This window comes from Phallusia mammillata, chromosome 5 (genome assembly GCF_965637545.1).
Source record: "Phallusia mammillata chromosome 5, kaPhaMamm4.hap1.1, whole genome shotgun sequence".
Classification (NCBI taxonomy): Eukaryota; Metazoa; Chordata; class Ascidiacea; order Phlebobranchia; family Ascidiidae; genus Phallusia; species Phallusia mammillata.
This window is the reverse complement of record NC_137256.1, coordinates 5,393,960-5,409,425: the sequence shown is the minus strand read 5'-3', so window position 1 is coordinate 5,409,425 and position 15,466 is coordinate 5,393,960. Positions and strand designations below refer to the sequence as shown.

The window sequence follows — 15,466 nt, the reverse complement described above, 5'->3', positions numbered from 1 at the left end:
GGGTTTATGGTTACCAGTCTGCAATTTTTGTAGTTTAAAATATCGTGCGTTATCTTATTAGACAAAAAGACTTCGAAACGGGATTTGTGTAATAGAATATTCGGTACATCTCTAGATAAAATTAGATAATGAACCTATAGGCTTATTCAACGGGTCCAAGAAGATTAGACAATATGAGATAAATGATCTTGCAAAGTCTTTGTAGTTTTAATTTATAAACAAGAAACATAGATACAGTGGCGGCTGTTGGTGAAATAATCAACTGTGATGCTGTCGTCGACCTAGAAAAAGTTTGTGCACTTCAGCACTGAACGTTGTTCCCAATGCAAACTAAGAATACCACTGTAGTGGCAGCAACACGAGGTCAAAATACGGTTATTTCAACGTCTGTGTGTATTTTGGACATGATATGGCGATCGAATACCGACAACGCCCTGTACCGAAAAATCGTTGAACAACAACGCAAATAAATCGCCAGAGCGCACAAGAAAGAGAGAAATACCAAGGCTTACAGGAAAAAAACAAATACTTAATCAAAAAATAGGCGTCTCGGCGCTACGCGGATAAGCGAGGGCTGCTAGGATTTCACAGAAATCGCGCGACAAAAATGGCGTGTCTCTGGCACCACCACGCGGCAGCGCGAGCAACGGAATGTGAAAAAACAAAATAAGCGAATGAAAGCAGGGCGCATAAGGTACCTACAGATGTAGCAAGAACAAAGCGCTTCTTATAAAGCAGAAGTCCATGCATTCTGTCGTGGACAACAAGATTTCCGCGAGGGTAATTTAACCCGTTATACTGACCACGGCACAGGGCTGAGTAAAGGTGCTGGAACGCTTGGGATAACACTGAACGAGGTTTCTGGTTCACACATTGCTCGGTCTGACAAGCAGCGCCATCACACAAGTCATGGTAAAATATACGAAGAACGTCACACGAGATTTCCGTGGAACGCTGTGACGCCCAACACGTGGCGAGGTAAAAAATATGCAGAACGCGGCTTTTGTGCGGGGCCGCGTTGAAAACAATTATACCTTGCCCCGACTATGGGGCACTTGACACCAGCCTCTGTAAACAGCACATGTACTACTCACTTGCTGTAGAGAAAAGACAGAAACTTGGTACAATCGACAAAATACACATGTAGCATTGCCGTGCGCCGACAAACGATCCTAGGCCTCATATAGAAATCACAGTTGTGTGAAAGGTCGTACAGCTTGAGGGAGCTCTTAGCTATGAGAGAAAGGCAAATACTATTGCACGCAAATTTTACCCAGCCAATAGAAGGATTAGTTGTCATGGGCTCCTGCGTCATAACATTTTATCGATGACGGCCACGCCTGCATACGATCGTCCCGTGCTCATGGTAGTGGGAAGGAGCGTCCATGAGTCGGTTCGGGGATTGTAATATTCTACTGAGACAAGATTGCACGAGCCATCATCGCCACCAACCACGTAGAGAAGTCCGTTTACGGAAGCTACACCTGTACAATGGGGTTAAAAATAAAACAATTAAAGATGTAGGGTACAAGCACACTGTAAACTTAAAAGGGTATTAAAAACTTATTAATTGAAAAAATATCGACTGTTTATCTCTGTTGCAGGGGTGCACAACGTACGGCCGTGAACACATAGTCTGAATAGATTTTGTTGGGTTGGAAATAGGGTTTCTCTAATTTGCCACTTTGGCTTATCCCGGGATTCCGGGACAAAAACAACCTTTATTCGATTTTTGTTAAATTTATAATTTTATTTTGTTTGTTTCATTTGTATTTTTAGTGGGCCGGCAAAGCATCAATGCAATATGTTCACGAGGCCGCCGTCGAGCTGCCAGTTATAAGTTAAATTTTTTTGTTAAATCTTTTTTAAAACTAAAAATATTTTTTTAAATTGAAATCAGTTTTCGATTTAGGCGATTGGTGAGTTTTAAAACAATTTGGTTCAACCCATCAGGTTCCACTGGCTTGGGGCAATGCCGCTCAAGTTTCTTGTTCATGGAAACTAAGCTACCGAGATAGGATTAGAACTCAAAACCTAGTGACACAAGTCGATGGCGCTATAACCACTCGGCCTTCTTGGCAGTTTACAAATTGCCAGATTTTTACCAACTGGAGAGCTATAACGTGGGTTCTAACACTGTTGTACGCAACAACAGAACTATTTATCAGTCTTGTTTGAATTGTTACAAGAAACATCAGGGAACCCTTTAATTCACGGAAACCCTGTGGATGTCGCACCTCTGGTTGCAGAGTGCAACTAAAAAAGCGTTCAATTTTAAGAAACTCTAGTTGGAAACATATATTACCGGCCCAGTAGCCATACGCGTCGGACCATTGTACGCCTATTGTGTGTAAACAATAAAATAAACGTAATAACACAGATGTTGACGTCATAGTTAAAAATGAGTGCCAAATCGTTTAGTTGAGTCAATGAATAAAGTAAAAAAATCAATCTGGACTTTCAGCCCCAATAGATGGGATATACGAAAAACATGAAACCTTTCGGCTGCCAAGTGCATCCATGTTTGTCGTGCATAGATGGGATATATAAAAAACATGGAGACACTTGGCAGCCATATTGGTAAATAATGTGATGCGACCGACATACCGAACCGGTTGTGCACCCCTGGTGTACTGTGTATAGCGGTGTAATTTTAGGGGGCATTTAGGGTTTCAAGTCCTTCACACCTAAGAACTTTGAACGAACAATACAAACCCTTGCATCTAAACAGAACCTGAACCATAGGCGGATTTTTGGCGGTATCGAAACCTTACCTGCGTTTCTTCTGCACATGTTCATGTCACTGATGGGAGACCAACTATTGGTGGCGGGATTGTAAACCTCGGCGCTTTTCTTTACTAGAGGTCCGTCGTGTCCACCTACTGCATAGAGCAAACCGTCCACAACACCAACACCTAAAATATGCGATAAAAGATGATATGATATGCGATGATGTCTTATTGTTGAAAGGTTGTTTATAAAAACAGCAATGTTTGGTTTAAACTAGATTTTTAGTCAAAGCAAAAAATCACATACTTCGATCCATTTCAACAATTTATAGTCAAGACACTTCCTCATAATGATGCTTAAAGTCAAGTAAAAGCAATTTTCGCGCGGTAATTTTCCTTTACCTCACAAACTTTTATTTAAGTGGCTTTTATTGCCTTCACATAATTTCCAAACCTTTTTTGCATTTTTTCGGAAAACACCTATTGTTCCATGACCCCAAATATTTAACTTTCTTACATACATCGCCAACACAGGTTTCGCACTCTATTAAAAAAAATATTTGAGACAACCCTTTGATACCTTAGTACAGTGTGACCCAAATTATGGGCAGCGACCCTTTGTAGCCTTTTTATTTGGAATGACTTTAAACTGCATGTTGCCTACTAATAGGACGTTCCGATAAATAGGGCTAACTAGCAGAAAACCTGATTTTTTGAAAAGCTTCTGCGTTTCACCGATAAAAAAGAGCTAATATACTAATGGGCCTGGCGTACTGTGATTTATATATGAGTGTGCCGCGATCGCTGGTCTGCATCGACGCTTCAGGGCTGATCCCAGTTATGAATTTATGTTCATCTTAACTAATATACTAATTAGACATATCCATCGGTCGCGGGATATAAAAAAAATATTTTAGGAAAATATTGGTGTCGGCTAAAAAACACTTGGGTAAGCACTGCCTCAGTCAACGCATGATATATAAGTGTCAATCTTTTTGCGTAAATCTACTCACCAGCACCACTGCGTCGCGTGCTCATCTCCGAAACAAACGACCACGTTTTGGTTACAGTGGAAAAACATTCAACGGAAAGCAGACAGTTGCGCGAAACGCCGTCATATCCACCAACGGCATAGAGCAAACCTAATTAAGTATAAGATATGTAATTTTGACAAGGTTTTTAAGAGGCTTGCTTTGTACACGGCAGTGTTTATCACCAAGTTTTTCTACAGTGCCACATGGGTGAAATTTTTTTTAGTTTCTTACCTCCAAGCACCGCTACACCCACACTACTTCTTCGGGTGTTCATAGGAGTGATGGACCTCCACTCCCCAACCTTTGGGTCGTATACTTCGGCTGTGTTTAGCCCTGAAAGTAAAAACGCCAAACTTGTGTTACATGATTTTATTTGCTTTCAATCTTTTGATACCCGCTACTGTGAACCATTTGTCACATATTACAGACTGCATTATCGCCCAACGACAAAAATGTTAAGACGGGGTCCAGTCAGTACTCAAATACTGCCAACAATTATTGGGGCGATTATTGATGCTGGGTGTTCGCCAATACACGCGATTTCTTGGTGGAAAAATATTATCTCATCAGTAATCTCCACCAAAATATTTCATTTACTATTTTCAGCAAATGTTTGACAATTATTGTACCTCATCCAAAAGGCAAACATGAAACCACGTTGGGTATCATGCTAATAATATGGCGATTGAACAGCTGTGATGTCTGATGTATGTTACAGCCAAAGCGTATTTACCAGTGGAACCGTCGAATCCTCCAACGGCGTACAGCATATCGTGTAGAACAGCGGCACCCAGTGTTGACCTTCTTGCTTCCATAGTGGCGCCAGGTGACCAACAGTCGGTTAGTGGGTCGTATTTGTCAACTGTGCGGACCCGCAAAGACCCGTTGAAGCCGCCCACCGCCCATATGCAACCCTGACATATTTAACATGTTAATATTCGTTGAAAATACCGTGTTCACATAACAACGGCCTGGTTTAACGAAGAAAATACTAAACAAGCGTTTCGTCCACCAGGTTGCATATTTAACAAATAACATTTATCAAATCATGAACTATTCCTCCCACAAATGGCAAATTTCGCCCCAAATAGGGATACGCCGAGCCGAGCCAAGCCAAAACTTGAGTACTCGGTACAGAGCATCGTTGTTTTTGATACTCGGGTGTTTTGCCGAGCAGCGGCATAAATTGACCCGAGCATTAAATTTGCGTATTGAAGCCCCGCTGACATGTAAAACTAGCGTTCAAAAGGGTTTTCAAGAAATTAAATAAATGTTTTTTTAATGCGTTAGATTACGTGGTGGAAAACTCGTAATAGGCTCTGTGCAGCTTGATACACCGCTCGTTACTCAAGGGATCTTGGAAATCTACAAAACTCGTGCATAAGTGGGAATGTTTGTGACGCCACAATGCACCGAGCGTGCTCGAAACAGAACGTTTAAAAATTTTTCAAAAAACTTCTTGCTACACTATGTTGCGTCACATATTTATGGCGTGGTAACACCTCCTGCATGGTTGCCACAGTCAAGGTTTAGAATCGACAAGTTAAATATAGCCGAGCAGTAAAAAACAACCAGATAGAATCGAAAACCATCCCAAAAAAGTATGTACTTCGGGCATTTCAGAAAAAGACCCAGGGAAAAATGTGCGTTTCTTCAAAAAATAGCCTAGTTAACATATAACACTGGCCAACACAATTTTTGGTGTCTTTAATGTTAAAACTGATATTGACTAATTTTGGGGTGCTGATTTCAAAAATCATTGCGGTTTTCTTCAATCACGTCAATTTTTTAAGTTATTTACAAAATCAAAATTTATGACCATATTGATTCAATGACTTTAAAATCATGCTTTTATGTGTTTGTTAAAGTTTTGTTACATTATACACATCAATTTCCTACAGTGTAGTCAGTTTCATAGCATGAATATGTGTTCTATGCTTATGCTCTGTCTAAAAATGGTTGGTGCAGGCTAGTGGTAACTTTAAACTATACGTGTTTTATGGAGTAATTTTCAGACTAGTAAAGCAAGGTGGTAAAACTAAAATTAATAGTGGCTAGGTCATCTATGAGGTGTTACATGAATTACCAAGATGTTTTATGCTACATTTCTGGTGAATACCCTTACAACACAACCAAAAAGAAAAAAAAAGATCTGTATCAAATGTGCATATCTTGTACACTTCGATTTGGCTTTAGGGGTTTAGGACAAGCAATGGGCTCCACTTACCTAATGTTGATTGGAATATTGCAGTAATGGACAAAAACAGTAGAAAGGGACTGAAATTATCAGAAAGAGTACATAACTAAGTTATTAAGCAGTCTGAAAAATTCGGTACGAAAATGAGTATAAAGCTACACTTCCCTTAACACGTAGGGGATATAAATGTTGAGAATTAAGCTGAAAGGTTCCAACGGGATATCAGTAAAACGAAACATGTCAGGAAAGAGGGAATAATGTGGTCCTGGCTAACTGCTGTTGGTCAATTAAACATGACGAAATTGCTGCCACTCAGTTCCAAAAGTTACCAAAGTACATGTGTAGGCCAATACCTGATAACTTACAAATTTGAAACATTTTTTTGTTTTTTTGTGTTGAATTTTGTTTGTAAGGAGTGTCCACCTGTTACTATTAAAATTAAATTCAAAATTTTGTTCTTGTTATAACGTTAATTCCAAATAAAATACTCAAAACCAGTTTCACTATAGTGTATACATATAGATTGTTTTTGAAACGTGGGTGTACCATAACAGGAAAACTAGACGTGATAGAGATAAACCGATTGCATTTTTGAAATCAGGGCACTAGAATTAGTCAAAATCAGTTAAAACATTACAGACACCAGCAAAAAAATATTTTTTTGTTGCCCAGTGATAATCAATGAGTGACAAAAATGTAATTATGTATGTCAAAGGCAAAAATTATGAACTTCAAAAGGTCTCAACCTTTTTTTGTTTTGAGTCGCCCTTCCTAGAACGTCAACCAATTACGATGTCATAATACTACGTGCATGCTTGCCTGGTGAAAACAATTAAGGTTTTTTATTCAACCCTACAGGTTAAACACAGCAGTGTAGTGAAAAACAACCAAACATGACAGAAAACCAACAATCAACAAACCGCTAATAGCAAGTCGCGGCACTGTTCCAATACTTTATTGCCTAGTAAACGTCAATTGATTTACGCACCGCTATGAAACGCAAATTACCAGACGATTACTAATACAGATTGGGGCTACTCTAAAATACGCAAACTACTAATAAAACGCAAATAATACTGACGGTAAGGGCTATTAGAATCTTGGTGAGCTTTTGTAGCAACATTCATTGACATACCCTTTTTGGGCTAATATTCTAACACGCATTAACGTTTGGTACCATACAGTGTTTAGTACCATACCTAAAGCTTGTTAAAATATAAGCCCAAAAGAGGTTTCTGAAATTGAATTATAAACCTATAATAATCACAAACCCTCACCCCGACCCTAATAGCCTTAACCGTCAACGATTTGCATAAGTTCCATATACGTTTTGTAAAGAGGTTGTGTAGAATAGCTCCAGACGGTAATGCCGGACAAATCGAATCGGAATTTTGTTTTTATACAGACCTGAAAAACAGCTACACCGGCCCTGCATCGACGCGAAGTCATTTCCGAAACTTGTCGCCATCTGTCGTCTTTGAAATCGTAACACTCTACGGAACGGATCGCCTTAGGTGCCTGGCCGCCAACAACGTACATGCACTGCATACATCAAAGTTGTACTTTAACGGTCGTTTCAGGGGATAACAACATGTATATAAGGTCTAATGGTAGGCATTGTTTCTTTTAAGAACACCTCTCATCATTAAGCAGACAGACACACTCCTAAATGCCTTAATAAATAATGTATAACCTTTGGCATTCCCTTTGGAGTTCTGGGCCGGGTCCTTGGAATTTTCATAGTTGCTCGATGTTCCGCGCTTAGCAGGTGATACTTCATCGCTTCAATCAAATAGTCTTTGCAGAGATCATTGTTTTTAACCAGGACCTCTTGTTCCACCCGCTGTACAAACAATGACCCATTGGTAACATTAGCAGACAACTGTGAGTTAACAATTAATGAAGCTGGTTGTTGACTGTACACAGTTGCGGTGTACACTACTTCCTGCAAACCACTAAAACAAACTTTTGGGATCAAATGATCAAGCAAATGTTAAATGATCTGGCAGGCAAACAAGGTAACAAATTGTTCATGCAAATAACAAACATTAAACAGAAAACACCCCACAGACACAGATACAAATACACCAATAGGTAATCCAAAAACTGTGCACATCTGGATTTGTTTCACAAACTTTTGATGACATGTCTATGAAATATAAGTCTTCAGGGTAATATATGCTTACCTCAACCAAATAGTCGCTTGGCATAAGAGGGAGGCGGACGTGTTCGAGCAATCTTGGCATGTATTGGGACCTGTGGGCTAAATCACTTCTCACCCAACCCACAACTGCTTCGAACACCTAACAACAATTCATATGGTGGTTTGTAAATGCACAGCAAGAATGAAGTGGGAAATATGATAATGCTGAAAGTTTGTTATTTGTGTGGTAGGTATAACCTCTTGAAAGATAAATGGCGTAGTTGGCAGAAAAAGTAATATACCTGGTTAAAGGCACAAAATGATTTGGTCAAAAGCTCAACCCTTTGTGAATTTAGCATGTCCATTTTAAAAATATTTTTAAAGTTACTAAAATATCATGAACAATATTTTAGAAGTAACTAGGGTGCATTGAACTTTCAACAACAACTTAACAAAATGTAGACTTAAGATCAAGATTTAAAAGAGTTTGGCCTCTTTAATTTAAGAAATAAATGGCTAAATTTCACAATTGACCAGTTATAATGGTGGAATATATACTGTGCTAGGAAGCTAGACGAACAAGCCTACTTAAATCAGAACACCACTAATAGTTAAGTGCATTGCATTAATCGGATAATGAGGCCAGCACTGTATGTTGATCAGTTTGTTTACAGTTTGGGCCTAGTAATGCCAGGACAAAAACAACAATATATAATGCAAAGCAAAACAAATATGCATTACCATCTCTTCTGATGACACAGAGAGCTGGTCACTGTTTATCAGCTCACAAACTTGCTGGCATGACAAGTTGTGAAATTCTTCACCCCTAACTACATCGGAGAAGTGTTGTTCTGAAACAAACACAGAAAATAGTTGTGCCTTATGTCTTTTTGCAAAACCAATGTAAATGTGAGTTCCTAAGTGTTACAAAAACGTTTTTATGTTTTTGATTTAATATCACCACAAACGTGGATTTAGGTGTATTTTAATATATTTTGGTTCATGCTAGTATCGTCAATCTCTAAGGCAGCAGTTCTCAACCTGTGGGTCGCGACCCAGCTGGGGTTGCCTAAGGCATGGTTCCCAACTTGTTTTATGCCATAGGCCACTAGCCACAATAAAATAAACTCATGAACCACTTTATTGTGGAGAAAAAATACAGTCAATTTGAATTTAGAGTCTACTAATTTTATCCTTGGGGTCACCGCAACTTGGCAAATGTATCAAGGGGTCGCGCAACCAGAAAGGTTGGGAACCGCTGCTCTAAGGGTAACTTCAGACAGACAATTCCCACATAAGTTAAATATGTGCAGTGTCACTTTTTTAGAATTGTGTCAAATGATTTTAAGGCAGAAGCTATGCATTAAACATGGGTGTAAAATATTAATTATACATGTACTTAATGATACATACAATAGAGATTTTACACACTCACTTTTAAATCTAATTAGGCAAAATAATGTTAAGTACTTTAAGTGGTAAAATTTTAAAAAACTATCATTAAAGTTGACCAAATGTTTACAAGCTGCAGCCTGTAAGCCAAAGTACTTTTGTTTCTAAGCAATACAATATGTCTGGTGTTATTTTTCTTTGCCCTAATAATTGTTGTCATGCAAAGTGACCAATGTAACTTGCAATTGTATGTGGTCCAACAGTGGTAATGTTGTACAACCACGTTTTACATATAAGAACCAATTTTTCCACTCTTGTGTTACAACAACTCAATTATTAAACGTTACCTGTAAATGATCTTGCATGTGAAAGTAGATCAGAACATGCATGAATGTCAGCAAATTGACGAATACCCAAGCAATTGGATGGATGTAATTGTGATTGCAGAAAACAGCAACATGACTCACGTACAAAAGTCAGCTGTAAAGTTACACATACTATTTTAATATGCTAAAGTTTTAAAAGTAAGATAGGTTAAAAAATATACATTAATGCAGTGGTTACCAAGTACGGAGAAATTTTAAAACTTGAGGAGGGATTTACTTTAGTTTTTAGATTGTAAATAGGTGCATAAGCTCACAGAATATAACCTGTGAAATTGATAAAAAGACCCAATTTTTAATGATGATCCTGGTATGGTTTAGCATCTACTATGTAGTGTATTACAGGGTTCCCGCACAATTTTCATTTATAAATTCCATGACTTTTCCAAAACTTTTCAAGAAAACAAAAACAAATTTCCATAACCTTTTTCGAAAAAATAGAGCAATTCTCATCGTAAAACTAATAAAGGGGCTTAGGTAGATGTAGCCAATTTACCATACTTGCAACGAATATACAAACGTCAGGCAATTTTAAGTTCTATCTGGCATTTTCAGGGTAAAACAGGCGCCAAATTTTATACTTTTTCAATGACTTTTGCAAAAGTTGGCTTTCAAAACTTTTCCAGGCCTTAAAAATACAAATTTATATTCCATAACCTTTCCAGGTTTTCCATACCCGCGGGAACCCTGGTATTAGGGAGGAATGAAAATGTTTTGGATTGTTAAGGCAGCAATTCATTAAAAGAGGTTGTGAACCACCACTTTAATGCATTATGAAAACTTTAATGCAAATTCGGAGAACAAAAGTATAAATTGCACTAAGACTTGGTGGATACAATATCATACAATAGACATCGTCAGTTTACTATGGCAAAACAGAGATGAATGCAATTAAAAATATGTGCCAGGAAAGAATGTGGAAGTATTAATATAGTTACAGTATATGTTCACATAAAATTGTAAAGAAGATCATTATGACAAACGATAGGGTCCAGGTCTAAGGAAACAATAATAAATGTGCAAGGGTTGGGACAAATAAAGCATACATAAATAATTAAAACTCTTTGAATACATTGAATACAAGGGATTAGTACTGCTAAATTTTCTTTCAAGACTTAATTACAAACCTATAACCAGGGTTACCATCGACTTGAAACCAAAAATAAGGACAATCGAAAAATGAAATTTTCATGCGAAACAGAACAAACGTTTTTGGACAAATCTTTTGCAGTTATACGAGCCATGACATAACATATGCAATATTTTGGCAGAAACAATCTGTTTCAGTCACTTCTTGTTCGTAGAAAATACTTTGTACATCTCACAACTGCTCAGGTCTAGGTTTACTTTTACTTGTAATAGGGATTTGACCAGTAATTGTTGAAAATAAGACAAAAGAAGGACTCAAGTCAAAAATAAGGACATTTCTTAGAAATAAGGACAATAAACTTTTCTAAGACATAGCCCTTCAAAGTAAGGACAAATCTTAGAAATAAGGACGGTATGGCAACCCTGCCTATAACGCTATGAAAGATACACAGAGGTACACACTACACAAGTTTATAAAAATGATTGCACCAAATGCACGATTTCAAAAATTATTGTTACCGCAGCTAATAGTTATGTAAAAAGTAAATGACTGTGTTGCACAAAATCGTTTCTTCACAGAGACACCCATACCTCAAGTAAACTAGCAGCTGGCAATAAGGCTTGTACATTTTCTTCAGTAATTTCAATTTGTGCTGTATAGACGTACTCCACAAGTTGAATTAAAGCTTTTCCCTCAATGCCTTTTAGTTTCACACGCTCAGCTTTGCTTTCACTCATTTTACCTATAAGAACGTTTCGAAACAATATTCATAACGATGCATTCAAGTTTGCGTATCATTAATGTCAACATACCATTAAACATGGCCATGAAGTAAGGTGAACAAGATGCCACAACAAGTTTGTGAACAGGGACTTCTACATCACCAGCTTCCAGAATCACATCACATAAAACTCGATTTCTAAACATACATACATAATTTAAATGAGTATCAAAATATTAAAACCAACATATCACAACGTTATTGGTGGGGCTTTTATTAATGAATGTCATGAAAGAGTACATTTCTGAGTGTTGTCTTAACTAACAACCCACTTAGCCATCCAGGGTATCTGAGATCAGATTAAAGTGTTATTTTAATTACAAACTCTCATGTATAACTAAACTAATTAGTGATGGGACGAGTACCCGGTACCGAATGATTTTAGTGGTATCGATACTCGTACTCAGTATCGAAATATTTTACCTCAGTTTTCGATACCAACGTTCAATACCGGAAGCCGGTTTACACTATAAGAAAACGGGCAACTTTTTGCCACTATTTTATTTGGACAACACAAAATCGGGAAAAAGTTCCGCCAGATTGCATATATTTTTTTTCGCTATCGTGTCGAGATTATATTTTTCTGCATGTGTGTGTGCGCGCTGTATCCCGGACATGGCAGACAAATTAGCCAGTGATACACAACTAGGTACAACACTGTAGTTAAGTACTCGGTACTTGGTATCGAAGGTATATACATGGGGTACTTGCAGGGGCGTATCCAGAATTTGTTAAAGGGGGGGGTCCAACGTTTTATTTTGGGAAATTCCCTAATGACGTCATTATACGTAAAAACGACGCGTTAAGCGGCAAAACGCTTTGTCCAAAATTGTAAGCAGGCCCAAAACCGAAACCCGGCCCAACTTTCGGCGGTTTCTCTACCTTGTTACGTCACAATTGGCGAAAAACCCTTGTTACGTCACAATTGGCGATTAGATAACAAGCGAATAAAAGAGATTGGAAGCTCACGACTTTGAGATAACGACTCCCTGTTATCACGCAACCGTAACCGAACGATTTGAGCCTATTTAATTTACCCACAAAATTTTTGAAAAGGGGGGGGTCCGGACCCCCCCATCTGTAATGAAAACATACTTCCTTAATGTATTCATGGAAACAAATGCTTCTTTTGGGTAGGTATCATTGCGAAATTGTTGGGCATTGCTTTGCATGCGCCCAGTCTCCGATGTCCCACCAGCTGCAACACAGGCTGCTGCTGCTGTACTTTCACTACAGGACTCCAGTTCCGTTCCAAAAAAGTTCATTGTCATCATTTTGACTCACTTTTTTAACTAACATTCAGTTGAAAATGAATTGGATTGACATTACCAAGCATTGCAATGAACAAAGTTGCTATTTACATGTCCTACATAATAACAAATTTGGGTTTTATAATTGAGTGTCCTTAAATTGAAAGCCCAAATGACAACACTTTCAAAGAATATAACCCAATAATATTGAATTTTAATACAGTAAATAACAGTAACAGATCTACCAATCAGATAACTGCCACAACATTTTTAAAACATTTCTAAATACAAAAAATCATTATCATTCTCCTTTCATTATTATGATATCTACTCACCTCTCATATAAATATAGTTTCATTTTATACAAAATATTAAAATTAAAGCAAAAAAGCTATTGTCTATCTTCTGTTAATCACTTTGCAAACATGAAAACAGTTTATCTATAAGTGCTCGCCAACGTTTAGAGTTTATGCGTTTTTTTTCCGTTCACAACGTTAACACATATTTATCAATTCTGTGACTGTCCTTCGTTAATCGTTTACCTTTTCCGAGTAGGAAAGGCAAATAGACTCGAAAAACGTCATTCAATTTATATGTCCTAATTAACTGGACTAGCATTTATGTTTTTGTTACACCACTATTCCTCTTTGTACCTACACTGATTACAATACAAAGTGCTACAAACAGAAATACTTATCCAGAATAATAAAATAACAACATAATGAGAAAACCTTTTTCGGGTAATATGACACACCCACCAGCGGTACATACCTCATATTGCCATAGAGATAAGTAACTGTAAGATCTTATTTTGTATCCATATGCTATAACACAGGTGTAATCAGTAAAAATATAGTATTTGGTTTTTAGTTACCCAGCACGTGTTTTGAAAATTTATAGGAAATGACCACTTGGAATAAAAACACCAAGAGGTGTATTTAGCCACCTCAGGATTTTGCAAACACCATAGCGTACTTTTCTACTTTGAATGATTGTGAATTCACTGTGTATAATTTAACATCATGTTTCAATTACAAAAGGGCAGGACCATTGCTTTCGGACGTTGCAAACATAACCTACATTCTTCGTGACGAACAAATATTCTTTTAGTTCGACAGAGTTGTAAATTGTTTTTATTCAGAATAATTCACTCGACTCATTCTGAAAACATCCAAAATTTTCTCATAACATTTACTTGAAATTAGTGTGCGCTTTTTCTTTTTGGTGCCTGAAACTATCTGGCAGGGATTTTATTGTCGAGCTACACCCATGTATCCAGTGGCGTATCTAGGATCGGTTTTAGGGGGGGGCCAACAGCATAAAATATATTGCGCCACCTTGCGGTGTCAAGTGCGCCACCTTGCGGTAGACATCTCTGTTAGCACCTGTTGTGCCTATTAAACTCGCAATATCAACTAAATGCTGGTTAGCCTAAGGCCCTGTGAATCCCTTACTCTTGCTGTAAGTAACGAACGTTATAGTCACGATTCGATCGTGTTCATGTAACACTTTTTAACACTCGGCACAGTTGTTTCTAACAGTGGTTGCCTCTTAATCATATTGTAAATCAGGGGTGGGGAACCTACTTAGCACTGCGGGCCGCATTAATTGCACAATATTTTCGGGCGGGCCAAACATTTTGTAAAATTCCGTGTTATAATATTATAATACAGGTTTATCACTTATTTCGACTAAAAATAAGAGTTTGTCCATTCTTTCTGGAATACCCTAGCTCCATTATATCGATCTGTCTTTTTTTGCAAGAACATATTTAAAATACATATATAATGATCCACGCTAACAGCTCTAAACGCAATTCAAAAAAATACACCACATGACAAATGATTTGTTACTGCAAGGAGAGGCAATCGAGTGACTGTTACGTCACAAATAAAGCAAGTGGTTGAATGTGTAGCAATTTTTAGAAGTTTGGCGTGATAATGTGGATGGGGAGATTACCAGAAGTGTCGAAGTCATTTCAAGGACATATTTGTACATACAAATTTTATTGTTTTTTGATACTATGTTGTATACTGTGCCTATACTAAAATTGTGACGGGGGCCACATTAAAAAGGCAAGCGGGCCACATGCGGCTCGCAGGTTCCCCACCCCTGTTGTAAATTATCTTCACTTGTATGAGTGTGACGTAACAAAGTTATCATAAAATCCATTTAACGTCATACGCGCAGTTGGACGCCAAGTGGCCTGGATTGGCATTCATTGTTTATTGAGATGTGTGACGAGCATCAATGCGTTATGCACATTAAACAAAATAGCGCACATTGCTATTCACAGTTTTGTCTGAAATTACAAGATTTAATACTAAAACAGCCGGTCAAAATTTCTTGAGGGGGGCCATGGCACCCAAACTTCTGTTTATCTTCCATGTGTTTACTTAACCTATTTTTTATCCTAGGTACTTGTTTCCACTTTACAATGAATTTTTTTTACCCATAGAGCAGCGGT

At 37.8% G+C, this 15,466-nt stretch overlaps 1 protein-coding gene across 1 annotated transcript; it reads right to left on the bottom strand.

Moving 5' to 3' along the window:
• Positions 1–370: 370 nt before the first annotated feature.
• On the bottom strand, positions 371–13,136 carry LOC145227774 (kelch-like protein 3). The gene is made up of 13 exons (XM_080092682.1): positions 12,845–13,136; positions 11,781–11,887; positions 11,559–11,710; positions 9,843–9,975; positions 8,845–8,954; positions 8,147–8,263; positions 7,654–7,803; positions 7,368–7,502; positions 4,497–4,677; positions 3,995–4,096; positions 3,743–3,871; positions 2,775–2,915; positions 371–1,484 (listed from the first exon to the last, which is right to left on the bottom strand). Exons 1-13 carry the CDS (start codon positions 13,021–13,023, stop codon positions 1,312–1,314), a joined length of 1,809 nt encoding a protein of 602 aa, XP_079948808.1. The 5' UTR covers positions 13,024–13,136; the 3' UTR covers positions 371–1,311.
• Between the last annotated feature and the right edge of the window lie 2,330 nt (positions 13,137–15,466).

What these genes read in the sequence shown, in the direction of transcription:
- LOC145227774 (XM_080092682.1), bottom strand. Translation starts at nt 13,023, where the DNA reads ATGATGACAATGAACTTTTTTGGAACGGAACTGGAGTCCTGTAGTGAA. An exon ending in TCCATGAATACATTAAGGAA is followed by an intron (nt 11,888 to 12,844) that starts GTATGTTTTCAT and finishes ATGTATGTTTAG; the next exon opens with AAATCGAGTTTTATGTGATG. An exon ending in CAGCTGCTAGTTTACTTGAG is followed by an intron (nt 9,976 to 11,558) that starts GTATGGGTGTCT and finishes GTAACTTTACAG; the next exon opens with CTGACTTTTGTACGTGAGTC.